Source organism: Manihot esculenta, chromosome 4, assembly GCF_001659605.2.
Source record: "Manihot esculenta cultivar AM560-2 chromosome 4, M.esculenta_v8, whole genome shotgun sequence".
NCBI lineage: Eukaryota > Viridiplantae > Streptophyta > Magnoliopsida > Malpighiales > Euphorbiaceae > Manihot > Manihot esculenta.
Genome location: NC_035164.2, coordinates 29,008,533 through 29,030,915, shown reverse-complemented (window position 1 = coordinate 29,030,915; position 22,383 = coordinate 29,008,533). Strand labels below are relative to the sequence as shown.

The following is a 22,383-nucleotide window of genomic DNA, read 5'->3' as shown; positions in this document are numbered from 1 at the left end:
CATTTTGATCATTTATTTTTTATTTACATTAATATTTAAGTCTCTATCAACTTTGATTCAAATTATCATATTCAACTAATTTTTAACATTTTTTATTCTCTAATTTTTATTCATTAAAATATTTTAATATTTAATAATTTTAAAATTTTCAAAAAATACTTATAATTTCATTCATTTTTAAATAGTATCATTTAACTTTTAAATAGGTTATAAATTTAAAAAATATTTTAAAAATAAATTATATTTTAAAAAATTTAACTATCTACTAATTTTAAATAAATTGAATATAAAAAAATAAAAATTTAATTTTAAAAATATAAAAATTGATATATTAAGTATACATAATTTATGCAAATATAAAATGTTTCACTTATATTGATTACGAAAATATTTAAAATATTTATTTTACTTTTAATCAATTAACTAATAAAATTATAAATGAAAAAAAATTTCACTCCTTTAATTTTAAAAATATAAAAATTAATTTATTAATTATACTAAACTCAAGTAAAGTGTAATGTATTTTTATCCCTATATTTGAAATAAAAAATTTTGCAATAATCCCACTGAATGATTCCTTTTCTAACACTTTATTGTTTAAAATAAAAAAAAAATCAATTTTTATCTGGCAATGTCATTTCAGGCTTTGCAGAACAATCCGTCTCCCCCAAATATTCATCCAAGCACACCAGCAAGAGACGAATTAATTTATCATGGCAACTACATTCCTAAGAACAGAATTGTGACACAAACCCACAAATGCTTGCCTTTTCTTTCCTTCAATTTCATCTATTCTTTATTTGAACTTTCTCCTCTGATGAGTATGCAAAGTTCTAACAACATACGCCAAACGACAGAATATGAAATCCAGCTGCTATCAATACAGCAAAAATCCAGCATGATACTACATGAATAAAATACAATAGGAGCACATCTCGAGCCTGCTGCACCGGCAGAAACGTTTGATGCCTGCAATCAGAGGCCCTTGAAGAACCGGATATGGTCTTCAAATGTCTCCCCGTGCCGTATTTTGGCCACTGATCCATCTTCTTCAACCTAAACAATTTAGATAAAATCAAAAGATTAGTTCTCTTTGCAAAAACTACCCAGAAGAATGAAACCACAAGTTTCTTTGAAGCATTCAAAACATCGTATGATTTGTATAAACAAGATGGAGATTAATGTCAGCAAACCGCAAGCATAATGAAATCAAATATACAAGTTTATGAGGAATATGATGTTCTATATGATTGGTGCAGATGAGAGGCACTTTTAAGGACGATCCAAAGCCATACCCAGTACTCAGGAGGGCGCATCTTCAGATTGTATGTTGATGCCATGCTCATGCAATAAGCGCCAGCATCGTGGACAACCAAACCGGCTCCCTGAAAAGTGCAACTCTTGATCAGAAAATGAAAATGAGATAATTGCTGCAATTGCCCCATGAAAAAAGCTGAACATGATACCTTAGCTGGAGTTGGAAGTTCTCTATTCTTTCCTAAGAAATCAGCAGATTCACACACAGGACCCACCACATCAAAAGTTGAAACTTCAGCATTAGCTGGTTGAGGAGAAACAAGCTCTATGTGCTGCAACAGAACATTAAAAGATCAATTTTTTAAAAAAAAAAAGAAAGAAAGGAAAAGGTATCCAAATGCCATATGAGGGGAGGAGAGTTGGGTGGTGATTGCTACTTAAAAGAGAGCAAACATATAATTTGGAGGAAAACCAGTCTTCATTCTTTTTAAAATTGGAGAAAATTTTTCAAATACATGTCTGATAACAATCAGGAAAATACAGTGCTACAATTTTTCACACATCCTTAGGCTGCAATCGGTACAACCAGAAGAATGTAAACAATAGTTCATACACCCAGGTTGCTTTTAAGGCATAGTCTAGTTCCCCAAACTAATGCAAGATGCAAGAAACTATTAAAACAGCAGTGCCCAGCAACATTTTCTGGTACAAGTATAACCAATGAAAATGGCAATAATAAGCATGAATGTAGTCCAAATTCATAAAAAAAAAAAAAGAAAAAAGAAGAGGTTCAGATAGCAGTGTTACCAACAACGTTATCTTGTAACTGAAAAATAGTATAAACTAAAATTATGCTCCTATACTGCTATTATGAAGACTCAAGATAAATTCAATGAGAAACAAAATGTGATTAATAGATGAGAACAGTTTCATCTTGCAGCTATGAACCAGACATCTTTTTTACTTTGTACAATACATGGCAAGAAGCCCATAACAATATTATACAATTTCTTTATTTTTATTTTTATTTTATTTTGCTTTTTTGAGTAAGGGAAAATATCTGAGCATAGTAACTCCAGATTTATTTTTTTAAGAAGTAGAAGAAGAGTAACACAAAGTAGGATAATAGGATATCCAAGAAATATAAAAATTCTCTGGTACCAAACATGAGCATACTCAATACCAAAAGCAGTTCATTATGTTCTGAATTCTGATACTTACTTGATAAGCATCATAAAGACTGGGACGAATAAGTTCAGCCATGCTACCATCAATTACAATAAAATTTTTGGTTCCATTAGTTTTCACTCCAGTGACCCTGTTGACCAGGCAGCAGGTATTTGCAATCACCGATCTCCCTGGTTCAATGATGAGATTGAGATTCCGTGAGAGCACCAATTCTCGAACCTAAATTCACAACAGATAATGTAAATACTAAAGGATTTTTTATTGCAAAAATATAGCATTGCTATTAATGGATACTTGATATGATTCTCAGAAATAATGATGTTTACCCAAGGTAACAAATAAAATTGTGGTCCTTAACACACAAGCATTCTACAGTCGATAAATCATCATAAACATGAAAAATAAATGGACTTGGCACTTAAAGAGTTAATAATGTATATCCTTGTGAGTAAGGCCACAAAGAATAGCCAGTCAAACACGAGTAGGCAGCAGAAATAATGCTACAAGTGTATCAACTATTGCTAACTTTATCAATGATGACATGAATAACAAAGGTACACACTCATGCAGAAGTGTTTCACATAAAAAGAGTCGCACTTAGTATGATCCTCACAGTGTCAATGAGATCTCTTGGTGAAGGAAGGACAGCACCAGTATGATAATAATCTATGCCTAAACCACCTCCAATGTTTAGGTAATCAACTTCAAAACCTTGAGCTCGGATTTGGTCAATGTAGTTGACCATAAGAACTGCAGCATCCCTGAAAATGTCCACCTAAAGCACATTTCAAAGAGAACTTTGATTTCAATAAAGAGTTAAAAGAATTAAGTACATCTATATAAATACCCAATAAAAGAATACAGAAGAGGAAAGTTAACGAAGGTAAATGGAATGAGAAAATTCCTCTACTGTAATGATAATATTTCACAAGAACTGAAACTTTCCGTCCTTGTCATCATGGTCTCACTAAGTCAAACAGGAGGAAGAGAAAACTTCTTAATGCTTTTATGCATTAATTAGCACATGTTACAATATAAATTTCAAGTCCCATTACTAATATTTAAATGAAAAATAGATGCATAAAAGAGTTAACCAAAATCTGTTATCCACAATTGAGCCCAAAAACTGATTTTAGGAACTTGAAAGGCACAATTTCAATTAATTGCACCTCACAAACAAAGGTTTAACGTAAAAACAAAGTTTTTCCATGAAACATGGGTGTCCTCTAAATTTATGAAATTTAAGCAACATGGCCTGGCCCATGAACGAGGGACTAAATTGTCATATTAAAGAGCGGCCAGCTGACAGAATGCATAAGCCTATATTTCCACATTACCCACCTTAATGACAGGACAAGTGATAACAAAGAGAATCATATTTTGTTTTTCTACAGCTGATTATAGTCATATTCTAATCCATAGCATATAAATCCAAATTGTAACTTACTGCATAAAAACTGAAACATACATTTGCTATTAAGATACCTTGGTAATGGTTGAGCCAAGATGGCAATGGGCCCCCACAAGCTTCAGCTCATTAGGATGTGCCTTTACAGCATCCAAAAACCATTGCAGCTTCTCATTTCTAATGCCAAATTTAGAGTTCTTATTCCCAGTGGCAACATAAGGATGAACCTAAAGAACACAAACAAAAAAATTTGACATTACAACATTGATTTCAAATACAGCAACTTCGACCCAGTAAAGTCAATGTGGGCCAAGTCCTAGTTCCTGACACTCAGTTCTCAAATAAATTCAGGCAAATTGAAATGGTTCTGATCAAGAAGCATGAACAATCTAATTACCATATAAGATTGGCAAAGTAGACAAAGACTCCACCAATCTTATCTTCAAACAACAGATTAATGATTTTTTTCCTTGCTAATCAAACATGGCATCACATTTATCTGATATTCTAACTTACCTAGTACATGTATTGAACCAGTCAACTAGAAAGTGTTTGTTTGGCATTGCTGTTAAAGTTATTGTTGACAAAAGCACTTTCTTAAAAATACTATTTAAAAATATCAACAATTATTTATAACATAATTTAGTTATAAGAACACCAAAATAACAAAACAGCTGTTCCAAACTGTTTTTTTTTAACAGCACCAGCACCTTTTCGGACTTCAAACTCAATGCTAAACATGCTCAAAAGACAATTATGACGCCAGTTTCTCAAGACACATAAATTTCTATTATTCTTATTTTCTACTAATGATATCACTTGCTTTACACATACCTGAGGGTCCACATCTGGATTGATTCGTAGTAAAACATTAACCTTTTTGCCAGCAATTCTAGCAGCTGCTACAATATTCTCTAAATCAAATTCACTATCCACATTAATAAAGACACCTTCCTGGGCAGCTAATACCAATTCCTCCAACAGCTTCCCGTTTCCATTCAAAATGCACCTACTCATTGACACATTAGCTTGAATAAGATATGCAAACAGCATCATGCTCACCTCATCGGTTACTCCTAAATGCGAATGTGCCAATCATAAAAAGTTGAAAATTGAAATTATACAAATAGAAAGATTCATTTTCTCGACAACGAAACACAAACTTAAGACGGTCTAGCCCGTCCATATATACATACCTTGTGGGATCGAATCCCGCATGAAGAGCCAACCTGAGCTCATTGCCACTAACCAGTACAGCTCCACAACCCAACTGCCTCAAGTGCTCCAAAATCTTCAAATTATTATTAGCCTTAATTGCATACCCAATAATCGATCTCAATCCCTCTAAAGCATCTCTATAAGCCTCAAAATTCCGAGTAATCTGTGGCTTACTGTACAAATAAAAGGGTCTTTTCTCAACATTCTCCATGATATCCTGGACCTTAAGGTTCTCGCAATAGAGGAAGCCATCAGGAGATTTGGTGAAACAATGCTTAAAAGGAGCAGATTCCTGGGGTAGGGTACTAGCAGGGTTTTGGGACAAAACTGCTTTGAGAGACAGAGACTTTAGAGAGGATTTAGTGCTTTTGACGGTTAAAAGAGGAGTTTTAAGAAATGGGTTTTGGCTCAAAGGAAAAGTTCGGGTTTTAGAGAGGGATGGTGGATGAGAGAGGTGGGTGGTGGTGGCGGCCATTGATGAACAAGCAGTAGACAGACCGAGAGACCGAGAGAGAGAGAGAGAGAGAGAGAGAGAGACTCGAGAGTGGAGAGTGTCGAGGGTTTAAGAAAGAGTAAGCTGAAGGGTCAACAAAGGAAAAACGGCTAAAATTGAGTTTGATTCCGTCACGTGCTGTTATGTTTGCCGATAAAAATTGCAAGAAAATTCTGCTAATAGGTTGAATTTTATATTAGGACTTCGAGGACACTGTTTGGAGCCCAAAATTCTACCCGTTAAATCTTTTAAAATATGAAATTTGATAAAGAAAACTTATTAATTAATTTTTTAATTTAAAAAATATATTAAAACTTAATTAGTTATTTTGTTAATTTCAGAAAGTGTTTTCTTATTTTATTAATTATTTTTAATTTTATAAAAATATTTATTAATTAATCTATTTATATTAAAAAATATTTTAAATTTTTTACAATATTTAAGAATTAAAATTAATTAATAAATAAATTTTTAAATTTTTAAATACTTTAATATATTTTTTAAAATTAATATTTATCTGTAAAAACTAAATAGTAATTTTTTTCCAATTTAATTTTACAAGAGTTGCTTCAGTGCTATGGGATACTAAATTTAGATTTCAAAGCAAGGACAAGGCTTTAAGCTCATGCCTCAAACTTCAAGCAATCCTAGTTGAAACTCTAACATATAGCAGTTGCCACTAGCAACCTTCATCAACCAGAAAAGAAAAAATGACAAGAAGAAGAGTCTGTGAGCCTTAGAATCTCTAGATTGAACAAATCTTAACTCAACAAAGTAGAGGCACCACACGAGAATTAGTGAGCAGCAAAATTGTGGATGAATTGATCACCTAAATTGCAATAACGCTGATAAAGGAGAAAGGAGTAGAACTTTTTGATATCTCATTCGTACCTTTGGAATTGTATTTGTGAGCAGCCATCATCGATTCTTTGATTAGAGATGACCTAAAAACAAAGAGAAACTAGGGATTTGGATGCTAATACTTGCAAGCAAGACCAAATGGTAGATAAACAAACAAACACAGAGCAAAATAGAAAACTCAAGTGCAATATAGAAAATGGTTCCTCCTAAACTAATCGGCAACTGACCAGTCGTCCCTTTAGATTCTCCTGTTAAGTATCCTTTTGATGGTTATTATTTTTGAGCTATTTGGTTGTTAATGGTTGCCTTGCCTTAGATGAAGACTTGAAGCAGTAACTGATCAGCGGTAAAGAGAAGCGCTAATGATGTTTGTATCCCAGTCGGTTATTGGGCCAAGTTGTTAGGGTTCTAGAGCTTTGGGTTCTTTTTCGGCAGATTTCCTCTATGGACCCTAGAGCTTGGGTAGGTTTGGCTCTTTTAGATGGATTTAGGCTTTCTGTTTCCTTTCGGCTTTCAGGCCAGTAAGTTGTTATAGGCATTAAATTTTATTAAAATGTAAAAATCAAACCGAATAATTCACTGAATTTAATCATACCGTATTAAATTAGTTCAATTTGATTTGAAAATTTGGAGGAAAATAGAAAGAGATGCTCTCTACTGAGCCGGTTCGAATTACAATGACACTTATTATCGTTAACTTAATATCAGTTCCATTCTTGAAATTATTTTTTTAAAAATTAAATAAATTAATTTATTATATATTTTAAATTCAATTGAATTTTTAAAAAAATTAAATTATAATTTTAAATTTAATTAATTCAGTCAATTTTTTGAATTCAAATCAAATAACATTCACCTCGAGAATCATTTCTACCTAATGAAATTTATCTATGACAAAAAAATAACTATTAATATTTTAAATATAAATATTATCAAGCTTATTTTGTAGCACATAAAATATTTCATATTTTTAATTTTTAAAATATATTTTTATAGTAATTAAAATTAATTGGAAAATTAAAATTATTGTTAATATCAATTTGTATTGGTTAATTTAATAAAATTTAAATTAATAAATAATAATACTCAATAAAAAAATAAATTATGAGTAATTTATTATAATTTTATTAAATAAATATTTTATCTAAAATAAAATAATTCTATTAATAAATAATCATAGACTATTTTAACAATTAAATACGAGAAAACAACAAAAAAAAAAGTAAAGTAAAAAAGATAATAAAAAATAGCTAAAATAATAATAATTATTTTAGTAATATGAAAACTTATTATAATATGTTGAAATGATTTTTTTACTGAAAGTAATTAAGTGATTTTATTGAAGTAAATTAAAATTAAATAATGAATATAATATAAACTTAAAAATTAAATGATTACGATGAAAATTATTATGAAAATAATAATAATTTTTTTATGTATATTAGAAATATAATAATCAAATTATTATTTTAAAAATAAAATATGTATAATTTGGAATGAATAAAAATGAGTAACACTTTCACTTATTTAAATACATGAAATATCAATTTTGTGGTCAAATATTTTAAATGTCTTATTTATTATCAGATAACCAAAAATTCGATTTGAATTGAAAAAATTGATTGAACTGAATTAATTTAAAATTTTAATTTAATTTTTTATTCATTTCAATTTGATTCGGTTTTTCATTTTAAAAATTATGATTATTTCAGTTTGATTTGATTTTATTTAAAAAAAATCGAAAAAACTGAACTAAACAAAATAATGATAATAATATATTATTTTTAATAATATGAAAATATTAGATCATATTAAAGTTAAAATATTTTAATTAAATTTTAAAATATTAAAAATAAAGTGTAAAAAATAAAAATTATTAAAAATTTAAATCAATCAAATCAAACTAAATTGAATCGAATCATATGAGATTTAATTTCTTACTAAAACCAATTTAATTTGATTTTTATAAATATTAAATTTTAATTTTTGCAGTTTGATTTAATTTTAGCAGTATTCAATTTTAGACGTGTCAGAGTCTTAGTGGCTCACCACAAACAAGCTATTGACTTTTTGCCTCCAAAATTAAAAAAAACTGTGGATAAATAGCAGAGGAGAGGATCATCAATATGCATAAAAAGAAAAACTCATAATATTATAAGAAGGGCGTTAGTGAGTTAGTTAAAGATATTTGCGCGTTTGTTTGAAAGAAAATGAAAGGAGTGGGATGCATTTAGCTTCCTACCTCAATCTTTCTTTCAAACTACAGCTAAATATAACAAAGAAAGCTCTCTCTTTTCTATTTTTCTCAATTTCACCTATATTTTTCTCTCCATTTTTGGAGCCGGCCTCTTAGGCCCTCTGATTTTGCAATGAATTAAATATCTTTACATATCTCCTTGTGCTTCTCACCTCTCCTACATTCTTGCCAAAGGGTAATATCTCCTTCCCTCTTCTTAATTTTCTTCATTGAAAACATCCAGTTCTTGCATTCCTCAATCATCTCTAGCTACCCTTTTGATTATCCTTTTGATTATATAGATTCAGGCATTTGAGACTTTGGTTTTGTTTCATTGATTTATGCATTGCATGTGAAGCTTGCATGCTTGAAATGAAAGATGGGTTTGTTTTGCTTTTGATTCTTTTAACTTTTCAATATCCCCAGTGCTTATCTTCCCTCTATAATTGCATAGAGTCAGAACTTTTAGATGATATATTAGGTGGTGACAACTTCGTTTCCTTCTTACTCCTCTTAATATTTGATTGTATAATCTATGTGGATTTTTATTGATTGAATTTCTTGGGTTGATTTGCATTTGTGTAATTCCTATGTTTAAAAGGGTTTCAATGTTCCTTAGCTGCTTGTAGTTTTTAAGAGTATGCTTATGCATATGTGTTGTTTGTTTCTTGGTTGCTATGATTTATCACAAGGGACATTTACTTGTTTAAATGTTTGCTCTGGATTGTTGGTTTTAATGTTTTGAAATTGGATACTGCAAGGACAGTATTTGTTTTTCTTTTCCTTTGGATTTGCAGTTCTATTTTCTAATTCGATTTAAAGGGATAAAAATATTTGTTGTGCACAACACGAATCAGTTTTTATTATTTTATCATATTTTTCCAACAATTTGTAAGCTGCAATCTTTTGTTGCTGCTTGAACCTCCTGCTACTTGTATCAACTCTGAGTTGATTGGCTTTTCAGGGTTTACTCATGGCAATGGCGGATGCCGTGTCTGCGCAGCATGATGGACATATAAAAGCAGGTAAGCATTTGTGACTCTATTTTTTCATTGTTAGCGAAATGAAGAAGATGGAAAATGAGGATTTTGGAAATAAACTTTATGATCCCAACATCTCAAATCAATTTAATGGGAAATTTCAACTTGAAACAAAATGTCATCTCTCTTCACAAATAGCTTTCATGGGTAGTTCTCCTGAGGCACTTTTGCATTGGACATTTGATGATAGACAAAAAGTTGAGAATTTATGTAAATTTACTTGGCCTGGTTTCTGAGAGGATCCATCTTTGAATTTATTGCCTTTGAATATTGATCACACAGGATTGGAAAAATATGACATCGAGAACTCTGAGGAGGAGAGGAAGACTGGGCTTAAATCTCTAAAGAAGAAGGCCATCCTGGCCTCCAACAAGTTCAAGCATTCTTTTACAAAGAAGGGCCGCAGACACAGCAGAGTGATGTCCGTTGCGATTGAGGATAACCTTGATGATGAGGAATTACAGGCAGTGGATGCATTTCGTCAAGTACTTATCCTTGACGAGCTTTTGCCCTCTAAGCATGATGATCACCATATGATGCTCAGGTCATTTTGCTCACTCTCTTCCTTGTTGTTAATTGACTGAGATCATGTTATGCATTCAATCATGCAACTCTGCTTTTAATTTTTTAATTCTACCAAACGGAAAGACTTGAAATTCTTCCTCTTTCTCTTGGAGAAGGCAACAAAAATGTCATTAGGTTCCTTGCATTTTCTAATGAATTGTTATTCCAACTGAAAAGGGCATGAGTTCAATTGTTTCCAATGTCATTTCCCATTGTTGTAAATGCTAGGAGATGATATTTTTGGAAAATTTTACAGGGAAAGGATATTTTCTTGTGTTAAGACCTTTCTCATCGAGGACATTTCAAAAGAAAGGTTCAAATGGAAACATTTAGAGGTTTTATAGATAATTAAATCAGGAAATTTTTGTATTAAGATTTATTTCCTTGAATTTAATTGGATGGTAGTTGTTCACTTGTTTGGATAATGTAGAAAATGACCCAGGTTCTTAACATACTCCATCATGATGCAGATTTTTGAGGGCCAGGAAATTTGATCTGGAAAAAGCAAAGCAAATGTGGTCTGATATGCTCCAGTGGAGGAAAGAATTTGGCACCGACACATTAATGGAGGTAATAATCAGAAAAACAAGTTCAAAACGTAGACATAGAATATTATTGTGCCAGGAACCATATAGTTCTGACTTCATTTGGCTGTTTTTTAGGACTTTGAGTTCCAGGAATTAGATGAAGTTGTGAAATACTATCCACAAGGATACCATGGAATTGATAAGGAAGGAAGACCTGTTTACATTGAGAAATTGGGTGAAGTTGATGCTAATAAGCTGCTGCAAGTCACGACATTGGATCGATATGTGAAGTACCACGTACGAGAATTTGAGAAAACATTTGCTTATAAGCTCCCAGCATGTTCAGTTGCAGCAAAAAAGCACATTGACCAGAGCACCACTATTTTGGATGTGCAGGGAGTGGTACGTGAGAATTTTAACTGCTAGAGTTTGTGACGTTGAAATGCATTATATTTCTTGTTTACCTTTTGTAAATTTCATTATCAACCACAAATATTCATGACTCAGGGTCTCAAACACTTCAACAAAACTGCAAGGGACCTTATTACCCGTATTCAAAAGATTGACGGTGACAATTATCCTGAGGTGTTCATTTTTAACTTACAAGCCTTTCTACTTCCATTGTATGAATATCAGGTTTTTCAACTGTTCAAGACATAATTGAAATTTCTTTTATATTTGCAGACCCTGAACCGCATGTTCATCATCAATGGGGGTTCTGGATTCAGGCTTTTATGGAGCACTGTTAAGTCTTTCCTTGACCCTAAGACTGCTGCCAAGATCCATGCAAGTATTCAACATCTATTCATCTATAAATAGTGCTGCTTCCTTTCTAGTAATTTCACTAAATTATTCAAACAAAATTATCAGGTCCTGGGTAACAAATATCAGAGCAAGTTGCTTGAAATAATTGATGCAAGGTAAGTTAATTCTTGATCGATTACATGAAAATTTGTTTTCTTTTCCAGAAAATGTTTCTCGTCTTCCTATTTTCTACATGTTAGCATTGTTTGGTTCTAGTATACTGGTTCCAAGAACATGCAAGAGTTTTTTTTTTAAAATTATTTACTGAACCTCTCTTTCTCGACTGCAACCAGTGAGCTGCCTGAGTTTCTGGGTGGCACTTGTACTTGTGCTGATAAGGGAGGTTGTATGCGCTCTGACAAGGGTCCATGGAATGATCCAGAAATAATGAAGGTAGACTTGCTACTACTTGCACATTCTATTTGTTAACAAAAGTCCCTTTCTCTATGGTATATTGTCAATAGGATAAACAAAAAAATGATAAATTTTTTATCCTGATAATCCAGATGGTTCAAAATGGTGTAGCCAAATGCCGTAGGAGAACATTATCTGGAGTTGAGGAGAAGGCAATCTCTGAAGATGAGAAGCCATGCACAGAGGTACTTCATCCTGACCAGAATGTGGTATTTCATATTTTCAGGGGTTCATAGCCATCTCGTTCATTACATTTTTAAATATCCAAGTGGGAATAACTTCTTAAAACTGTACAAGTGCTTAACTGCTTATGTCATTGATTGATTGCTTAACTTCCACATTATTTCCCTTTTTTTGCTGGTGGTGATTAACAAGATGAACAAAGGCGAGTTCTTCAGTGTGGAAACAAATATGGATCTTGTGCGTCCAAAATATCCTGTTGCTGAAGAAGTAAGTTTCCTGCATTTCCATTATATCAATAATGCATAATAATGAAAAGGCTTGAGTTGTAGAGAAGCAATTAAGGTCAACTGGCTTACTTACATTGTCCTATAGCTTGGAAATTAAACAAATTTAGTTTGTTTAACTTCTACATAATACTTGGCGATCAGAAATCAAGGAACTTTTCAAGTTCATTACATCGTGAGTTTACATGGAAGGCCATCAAGTTGTCAAAGATTTGCTTGTAATTCTCTTTTCTATTTTTGCAGTTTCCCATGTTCAAAAAGAGAGAAATTACCAAAAACTTTGGCATCATTCCAATGGTTGACAAGCCTGTAGATCCTGCTTGGCCTGCTCTGATGCAGAAGCATGGATATAAAATCTCTAAACGTATGCAGTTTATTTATAACCATATCTTACTCAAAATCAAAGCTTATGCATACAAGATTCTTCATGGCATGAAGCTTATTTGGAGGACTTTTTGTAACACTTTCATGACTCTCACAATTTTAACATAGTTTCTTTGGTACTTGAGAACTAATGCATTCGGTAATCTGCTTCCAATGCTGCAGATCATTTTCCTGTGGGGGATGCTGGTAAGGCTGATGGTGTTAACAATCCAATTATTAGTGGGGTTCTGGCCCTTGTGATGGGAATTGTCACCATGGTTCGCATGACACGCGGCATGCCACGAAAACTTACTGAAGCTGCTTTATATGGCAGTCAGATTTACTGTGATGATGCTGTGATGAAAAGCGAGGCATTGCCAGAGCCATCCATCTCTACTGCAGAATACAAGAACATGATGATGCGCATGACTGAAGTGGAAAAGAATTTGAATGTTCTTGCATCAAGATCAGATAAAATGCCACCTGAGAAAGAGAAAATACTGAATACTGCATTAAGTCGCGTTGATTTCCTGGAGCAAGAGCTGTTAGCAACCAAGAAGGTAAGTTTCTGATTTTGTTCAATTTTCTCTTCCACATGCAAAGGAAAACAAGAAAAACTATTTCTTTTTTGTGCAGACACTTCTGGCTGCAGTTTCTAAACAGCAGGAACTCCTGGAGTACATTGAAAAGAAGAAGAAGAAGCAGAAGAAGAAGAGGAAGGTATGCAAATGTTGACTTAACATATCTCTGATGTTGTTTATAATTAATTATATTTGCTAGTTTAATCCTGTACATGACAATTCTAATTGAGTTCTTTAATCTTTCAGTTTTTTGGATTTTACTAAAGAATCCACAACGCTGAGTGAGGTGAAAGTTTCTGATTTTTCTGCAGTGCTCCAAACAATAACTTGAGAACTTGCAGATTCTTGTGGCAATTAAATACAATATTCATTTGCCTTATGTCTGTTAATATGTAAAATCATCGTTGCTTTTGTATAAACTCAACTCAATGTATAATATAAACTTTGTTGTTTTGCAATTATGGAAGCCGGAATGAGTGTGGACTATGGTTTAATCGGAAAGGAACGATCTTACGCTGTTTCATTGCAGTGTTACAAGTGGGATGTTTGATAGAAAGCAACCAAAGCAAGTTAAGAAATTGGAAATCAAAATCTTAATGAACCATGATTATGTGCTAAAAATGACATGGTCCTGCATGAACATGAACTCAAGGACAGTTTCAGAGTCAGTTCATCTTGATGACTAGTAAGGTCCTTGAATCTCTAGTCTCCAGCAATTGGAAAAAGATTATTTCTTTTTAACTGCATATGATAGATATTACAGTGATTTTGGGTATCAATGAAACAAGACACTTGTAGATAATGTTAACACCTCCACCAAGTTCAAATTCTACAATTGGAAAATAAACACCTCTTTTTTTTTTTCTCAAGCACATAACGTTCTTATTTAGTAACTGAGAACATTAGGAAATTTGTAGAATCCGAACGTCTATGGTGACAATTTTACAGGATTTGTGAATGCAGACCAGTGACCTGAATGAATGCAAGTCAACCGTAAGCTCTATTGAATTGGGCAGCTACTGGCATTGGACCAAAAGCACCCAATTGATGACATGCAAAAGCTATTAATATGTGAAACAATGCCCCTAACAATTATCAAGTTCACACATATCAGAATATATACATATACGTCTACATACACACAGACACATGCACCGGGGGGAAAAAAAAGGAAAGAGGATGATTTTAGTGTAATGGTGAAGTTACTCTATTTGTAACCTAGAGGTTACGGAATCGAGCTGCAGAAAGAAAAGAACTCCACAAAGCAAGGGTAGGGTTCATACATAATCTCTTCCTAGAGCCCACAAGTACGGAATGCTTAATGCATTAGATCATCCTTTTGTACATATAAGGAAAAAGCACAAAATTAGGAAAAGACAAACCACATACACATGATTTAAGAACAATAGTAGTCATACAATAACTTCCACATAACAATGTGGTCTGTTCCTTTGTAATCAACAAAAAACTGAAATCAATTAGGAAGTGCATCTTCAGCACAATCAACATCTGTGTTTGTATGTTAAAACACTTAGTAGACGTTACACCAGCCAAGAAGCCACCGAAATCTCCCTCCATATGCAAAAACATCTTACCAGCAAAACTTCTTTTTCTGATATGCACAGAAAAATTTGTCAGGCAAATATCATAATTAAAAGAAACAAATACTTCCTAGGCCATATACCAAGAAAAAAGAAGAAGAAGAAGGGGATGATGACGATGAGGGAGAGAGAGAGAGAGAGATATTGATCTCCCTACCCGGTACTTGGCTTCTTCTTGACTGTCTATGTAAGCAAGCAATTCTTCTTGCTTCATTAAAGCTTCATGTAAAGCCTGGTCAGGAAGCACAAATGATCAATAACATTATTCCTCTTTTAGAAATTGGAGTAAACAACATATGCTCACTTCGTGCAGTAACTTCAAAACAAAGAACAATGTAAAAACAGAGAAGTTGCCACAACATGCACGTGATACAAAACAAGACTGCAAGTCAGCCATGAGAAGACCAAAATATCCCCATCAATTAAGGTATGAGATACGAGTAATTTAACCATAAAGTCTTCTCATCGACAAATACATTAATAGCTATAGTTAATGATCAAAGAATAGCAAAGCCAATAGCACTTCCTCTATTGGATAAAATGGTCTCAGAATCCATTTTCCTGGCTATGTAACAGGCTATAAGCAATTCACTCTATCATAAGATCATGGTAAAGTGCTTTCCAGGTGAAAATGTAAGCAACGTTTCTTTTCAAATTCAAACATATTGCTTGGAACCCACCAAAGCCAAGGTGCTGATAAAAACTAGATTCGTCACCAGGTCCCTAGACTATGTTTAATAAGACAACTTGTAACTAGTGCCAAAAATTACCAAATAAAAATTAATAATAATAATAATCTTAACTGACAGCCGATACATAATAGACTTGCACATTATGATCACCACTCATGAGTGACGAGTTAAAGAGACCTACATCAGACATAATAGCAACAATCTGCAATAAAGCAAGTATACCTTTTTGGTAGCAATTAGCTCTGCTTCTAGGGCATCCACACGACAAACGGCAGCATTAAGTAATTCTTCTTTCTCATAAGGCATTTCTGTCGGCTTTGTTTTAAGTGTATCCACTTTCTCCTCTAGCTCGCCTAGCCTTTTCAGTACAGAAGAGAGGAGTTCTGCATCAGTAAAAGTTGAACTTGGTGAAGGGGGACGGAAATCTCCCTGTGTTGCCTCCAAGCTTTGATCATCAGAGGAAGCATTGGGAAGCCTCTTAGTTACACGGAACACCAAAGTTCGAAAAAGAGTGAAAAGTGTCATGAAGAAAGCCGTGACTGCTACCAAAACTCTAATGCGAATTCCTTCTGAATTCTTCGGGGTGTCAGGCAGAGCAAGTGTTGCTGCATTGAAATTTTCATCTTCATCATTTGCAAGGTTGAAGAAAAAGAACTAGAACTATGTATCAAAAAAATATACTCAAGTTGTATTCAACTCCACAATATTACAATATATACCTGTTTAACATAGGCAAATTGACAATTCTCCTAGTATGTAATATCACTAATAAAGATTTCATTGTTGGGTGTTGAAAACTTCTATGAAAGAAGAGGCTAGCAACCAGTAAAAACTAAGAATAATCAGTCTGTAAGTTAGCAAGAGAGATAAAATAATGATAAGAAGGATTTTTTTGGGAGGTGCCCATAAACCACAACTAACTCAGCCAATGCCCTAGGGATAAAGGCAGTAAGCTAAACAGAAGTGGACCTTTTCTCGAGTATATGGAACCATGAGCTGTTAGCCTTTAAGAGTAAAAACAGCATAACTAATAGGGTGGATTTACCATAGAGCTTGTGGAGACACCAACGTCTTTAGAAAAAACCCAGTGACAGATAAATTCACAACAACCTGGGCAGTAAACAATATTCACTCACTAACCTTTGGAAATAGAAGGCCTCTGAAGGGATGCTTGCTTTTTCCAACCAGCATCAACAGGTTTGTCAACCATAGGAACATATTCATCATACCCTGAGAAGTTAGCAGCATAGCTTGCTTTCCCAATCACCTTAGACTGGCAATCCAAATAAGAGAGCAAAAATGAAAAACTAAACCAAATAAAAGAACAATTAACACTGAACTTGTTAGTTGATTATTGATTTAATTACTTTGAATATTTGCTTTCTTTTTTTTTTTTCTTAATATTTCTCTATATCCAGGTACATTTTTAGCAGATATACTTTGTTATTTTGTAACTGACTGAACAAGAAATGTATAAAAGAGAGTGCACCAACAGTTAGCAAGGCAGTGCAAGAGACATGTACCTTCTCATATTAGCTCAATTCGTTCAAAAAGTGGAATTTACCCTTTGTTTAGATTGACGAGAATGGGGAGTTGAGGGAAAAAGAAAAAGAAAAGAAATTTAATTTCTCTAGATTCTCTTGTTTGCCCATCAAAAAGAGAAGAGAAAGGACGAGATTCAATTCTCAAATACTCATAATTAATCCAAAGTGTTTCTCTTTAAATTGGGGGAAAGTACAGAGGGATACGAGTGTTCTTTATGTTAAAAATTTAAAATACTTAAAAACCTTATTTCTTAACAGGCCTTTCCTAGCATATGAGAGTATAGATATTTCCCATCTTCTCTTTTAAGAGAGAAATTGTATCCCTCTTCTATTCTAAAAATCTATCCAAACAATATAAAGGAAATTAGATTTTTTTTTTCTTTTCTTTTCTTCTCTTTGATTTTCTCTACATCTTCTCTGCACAATAAGAATCCAAACAAAGGGTTAAGGAATAAAAGGAAAGGAGCACATCTGTTTGGGGTATCTCATTACTTGATCCTTTGAATTATTAATGGGAATCACAACAGCATAAACTGCATGGCCAACACATGTAGCATAAAGACATCTTAAAACACATCAAACATACTTCTTCACGGACAGGAGTCAGTCGAAGATGTGAAAAATTCTTCAGTGCTTTAGGGGAAGCAATATCTTCAGCTTCAGATCCTGATTCAGCAGTGGAGGTATCACTACCTCTGAAATGCTACAAAACATCCAGTGAAGCTAATCATAAGGAAACAGAAGATTTCCACGTCCACGTAAAATTGATGAATATGGAGAATGTCCTACCAAAGGATAACGTGGCTTAGCATAAGCAATAACCTTCCCCTCACTGTTTAAAACTTTTACAATCTGATTGGCACGCCGTGCTTCCCCATTAAGAACCATCTGAAACAAAGGAAACGTAAGAAACTAACTGCTTCTTGATTTCAGAGAAGTAAATCAATTTACTAAATTTAATTAAAAAGAAACAAATAAGTGCAGAACATCTAACATTTACATCACATATAAATGATCATTTAATAACCTTCAATATTTCTGGGTTTTTCCATGGTCCCTTATCTGACCGGAGGCAACCTCCCTGGTCTGCACAGGTACAGGTGCCACCAAGAAATTCTGGCAACTCACTGCATGAAATGCAAAATGTTGCAAGATTAGAATAATAAATAGAAAGCAAGACCATTGAAGCATGGAAAAAAAGTTGAAAAAGAATTACACAGATGTATTTTTAGATAATAACACGTGTTATAGCTATGTCCAGCCCTTTTTACCTGGCATCAATTATCTCAAGCAATTTACTGTGGTACTTGTTTCCAAGGACCTAAAATGAGTTCCACAAAAAGAATATTTAATAAATTATCAAAAACAGACAACAGCAAAGCTTCCAAATTTTCAATGCACAGAAATAGAAGTTTCACACACATGAATCTTGGAGGTGGTTTTAGGATCTAGAAAAGTCTTAACGGTGTTCCATAAAAGTCTAAATCCAGGACCAGCATTGATGATGAACATTTGGTGGAGAGTCTGCATTGATTAAAGAAGCACAAAAGCTTAGAATGATAATAGTACATAATTCACTCTCCCTTAAAGTGATACCAGAATTAGTGCACAACTTGAAGGATTAATCGAATCATGTAAAATGAGATATTGAACCTCAGGGTAATTGTCACCATCAATCTTTTGCAGTCGCATAATTAGATCCCGTGCACTCTTGGTGAAGTTCTTAAGACCCTGAATGATTAACAATTAGAAAGAAGACATAAGGAATCATATAGTTTGATAACCCAATTATGCACTCTGTAATAAAACATGCTACATACCACGCCTTGAACATCTAAAATTGTTGTGCTTGAATCTATATGCCTCTTTGCAGCAATGGTACAAGCAGGAAATTTTATTGCAAAGCTTTTCTCAAACTCCCGCACGTGGTATTTAACATACCGATCCATAGTGGTAACATGCATAAGTTTATGTGGATCAACTTTTCCCAATCTTTCAATGTAAACAGGTCTCCCTTCTTTATCCACACCATGATTACCATGGGGATAATAAGTCAAAACTTCATTTATCTCTTTAAATTCAAAATCCTAAAAAACATAAGAACAAGAAGATAAGAAGAAGCTTCAAGAGGACCAAGGGCCACATCAATTTCAAGGAAATCATTAAATGTAGAACCTTCATAATAGTATCAGCACCAAATTCTTTCCTCCACTGAAGCATGTCGGCCCACATGTGTTTTGCTTTTTCAATGTCAAATTTCCTTGCTTTCAAGAACCTAGGAGATGTAAAAGGCTTGAAGTTGTTAGAAGAAAACACGGGTGAATCACAGCAAGAAGAAGAAAGGGAAAAGTGCGGGATCAACCAATACCAGAATGAAAGTATCTCAAGATAGGGTGATTAATGTATACAGAAACACATGGAATCAATAATAAACTCTATTTGTTGATGATGAGTTATGCTAAATCAAGCATCACAGGAAATGATAAACGGAATCAACTACTTAAGTTGCCAAAATTCTTCTGACCGATGCATGATCAGTAGCAAGTACCTCAATAGCATATGATAATCATCATGTCTTTCTGGTAGTAATTCGTCTATGATCAAAGCCTGACGAAATTCATCAACAGCCTGCAGTTCCTCAGCATCCCGAACATCCTCAATCGAAACAGAGCTGACTCTACCATCACTCTTTCTTCTACTGCTCTTTTTCTTCAGAGAATGCTTGAATTTAGTGGATGCATTAATTGCTTTCTTTTTGAGTGATCCAATTCTAGTTCGCCTTTCATCTTCAGAGTTTTCAAAATCAGATTTTCTCTCTCTTCTCTCATCACTACCTGAGAATCCCTCAAAGCCTGACACAAAAATTAAACAAATAACATAGCATTGTCAGCACAACTGAATGAACAACTGCAACAAAAATTCAGTTTGTCTTGGTACAATAGACAGCTTATAATGACTAAAACTTGAACCACAACCACAAAGTGCAAACTATCAAGTACCAACACAATCAAATTTCAACTTTTTCTAAGCCATATCAACATTGACAGCATCAGTTTTTACGCAATTTTTTGTGCCTATCTAGTATAGTAACCAAATTTCCTTTCGGTGTCAAAGGCCATCCTCAATTAGAAAAAAAAAAAGGTATTTTTTTTAAAAAAAAAATCCAAATTTGGGCTTCTAATAATTCCAACCTGCTGAGAAAAATCACACGTTTAAGGGACATCAAAATCTCTAATCACTCTAGAAGGAAGTAAACCTTAGAGTTTTTGTCCTTTTAAAGATGTGTATGTGCGTGTGCCTGCGCCTGTGTATGTGTGTGTATACACATGTAAAAACTAAAACAATTCAGGTTTCTTCTTATCTTTTTCTCAGGAAACAAACAGTAACAGAGAGTCAATGAAACCCTAGGATGAGCCAAATCAGTGAAAAAGCAAACTAAAACCCAATTCCAATGGATCAAATCAGAACAAAAAAAGAAAGAAAGGAAGAAGGAAAGAAATAATGAGTCATGAAAAGTTCAACGCATCACTCACAAGGTCTGGCGAAGCGATCCAGTGGGCCTGACATCTCCCAGCTTCAGCACGCAATTGGAGACACTGAACTCTCTCCCTTATCTCTCTGCTCAATTCCACTCGAACAAACACTTAATCGCGCTTCAGCAACAAAAATGCACCCTACAAAAACAACACATTTCCCATTAAAAAAAAACCTACAAAAATTCCGAATTCAACTTAAAAAAAAAAAAAAAATCTGCACAACTAAAGAAATAAACAAAATTAAATTAAAAAGAAAAGAACCCAACCCGGCGGGGAGAGAAATTACGGCGCGAAACAGGGGGGAGATCAGATGGTAAAAAATGCAAATAGCCGGGAAATTAAGCGAGATCCAAGCAGGGAATTGTACCAGAGATGATGATTCAAATTGAAAATAGAATAAATAGAATAAATTAGATTCGCAAAGAAACACGGCCAATTAGATCGTCTGCGAAGGAAGAGATAGAGAGAGAAAGTGAGATCGGGTTTATAGTCGGAGACCTAATTGGTTGGGTGTGGGGTCCAGATTTGTTGGGTTTTGGGTCGGAATTCCACGTGGCGAATGGAGTGGAGCAGTGAGTGTGCACCAAATGAAGAATTTGCCGGCAGTAAATTTAGGAAGGAGTAAGGGTGTTGACTAAGAATTAAAGCAAAGTACAAGTATATTGATACACATGACAGGCAAAGTCAGGAACTTTATTATTTTTTTAAAAAAATATTTTTATTTCTTTTTATTGAAAATAAAAATAAATTTGTTTCTTATTAATGTGTAATACTCATTTCTCAAAAAGAAAACAAATCTATATCAAATATATTTTTTCTAGGAAAAGAATAAAAATAGAAACTAAGTTTTTTCTTTTTATTTCTCAAATGGAAGCAAAATAAATAAATAAAAATTCTATTATTGTTATAACCCTTAATCAATTAATAATTACTGATAAATGAGACTCTAATAATATTAATTTAATTAAATAAAACTATAAAATTTATAATAAAAATAATTAGCTCTTTTTTATTTATTCATCTAATATAATATATGTGATTATAAAAATATTATTAATACTATACATAATAACAATAATAATAACTCTATGATAAAAATTATGTTATTTAATAATTTTATTTTAATTTATTTAACAAAATACTGAACAATTTTTATTAAACTAGAAATTTGTACTAAAATAACTTGATATAATTAATAGGTTTTTTATTATAAATAATAAATTAATTTAATTTAATTTAATTAATTTGTCTATAATTAAAATAATAAAAAATAAGTCACTAATTTATTATAAGTCAACGATAGGGTTCGGCGATTTTCTTTATTTCTTGTTTATAATAAAATCAATCAATAATATATAAACTGATATATTATCAGTTTATAGTAAAAATTAAATTATTTTTTTAAAATAGGAATAGGAAGAATAAAATTTAAAATATTTTAAATTTTTTTAAATATATTTATTACCAGATTAAGTTATAAATTAAATTATTTATATTATTTGTTATTGAAAATTAAAAAATAAAATAAATTCATATCAATTATATAATAAAAATATGTTTTTGCTTTTAAAAAAATGATTGATATTTAT

The 22,383-nt window shown here is 32.8% G+C and overlaps 3 protein-coding genes across 4 annotated transcripts; 1 reads left to right on the top strand and 2 right to left on the bottom strand.

Moving 5' to 3' along the window:
* Positions 1 to 743: 743 nt before the first annotated feature.
* On the bottom strand, positions 744 to 5,643 carry LOC110613488 (diaminopimelate decarboxylase 2, chloroplastic). Its single transcript, XM_043955673.1, has 8 exons — positions 5,050 to 5,643; positions 4,688 to 4,862; positions 3,931 to 4,080; positions 3,059 to 3,220; positions 2,479 to 2,664; positions 1,467 to 1,589; positions 1,296 to 1,385; positions 744 to 1,056 (listed from the first exon to the last, which is right to left on the bottom strand). Exons 1-8 carry the CDS (start codon positions 5,544 to 5,546, stop codon positions 976 to 978), a joined length of 1,464 nt encoding a protein of 487 aa, XP_043811608.1. The 5' UTR covers positions 5,547 to 5,643; the 3' UTR covers positions 744 to 975.
* Positions 5,644 to 8,600: 2,957 nt separating this feature from the next.
* LOC110613487 (phosphatidylinositol/phosphatidylcholine transfer protein SFH3) lies at positions 8,601 to 13,879 on the top strand. Its single transcript, XM_043955671.1, has 15 exons — positions 8,601 to 8,857; positions 9,626 to 9,686; positions 9,984 to 10,245; positions 10,736 to 10,835; positions 10,928 to 11,194; positions 11,300 to 11,377; positions 11,477 to 11,578; positions 11,663 to 11,712; positions 11,890 to 11,989; positions 12,103 to 12,195; positions 12,386 to 12,460; positions 12,721 to 12,841; positions 13,024 to 13,400; positions 13,477 to 13,560; positions 13,668 to 13,879. Exons 2-15 carry the CDS (start codon positions 9,635 to 9,637, stop codon positions 13,683 to 13,685), a joined length of 1,779 nt encoding a protein of 592 aa, XP_043811606.1. The 5' UTR covers positions 8,601 to 8,857; positions 9,626 to 9,634; the 3' UTR covers positions 13,686 to 13,879.
* Positions 13,880 to 14,731: 852 nt separating this feature from the next.
* On the bottom strand, positions 14,732 to 21,262 carry LOC110613779 (phosphatidylinositol/phosphatidylcholine transfer protein SFH8). 2 transcript variants are annotated; one of them, XM_043955669.1, is made up of 15 exons: positions 21,061 to 21,262; positions 20,792 to 20,932; positions 19,807 to 20,110; positions 19,434 to 19,533; positions 19,079 to 19,345; positions 18,912 to 18,989; positions 18,681 to 18,782; positions 18,530 to 18,579; positions 18,286 to 18,385; positions 18,048 to 18,146; positions 17,845 to 17,961; positions 16,855 to 16,987; positions 15,937 to 16,319; positions 15,180 to 15,254; positions 14,732 to 15,033 (listed from the first exon to the last, which is right to left on the bottom strand). In XM_043955669.1, exons 2-15 carry the CDS (start codon positions 20,823 to 20,825, stop codon positions 15,013 to 15,015), a joined length of 1,863 nt encoding a protein of 620 aa, XP_043811604.1. In that variant the 5' UTR covers positions 20,826 to 20,932; positions 21,061 to 21,262; the 3' UTR covers positions 14,732 to 15,012. The 2 variants fall into 2 exon arrangements, with proteins under 2 accessions (XP_043811604.1, XP_043811605.1); XM_043955670.1 differs by having other exon boundaries at positions 21,081 to 21,262.
* Positions 21,263 to 22,383: the final 1,121 nt, after the last annotated feature.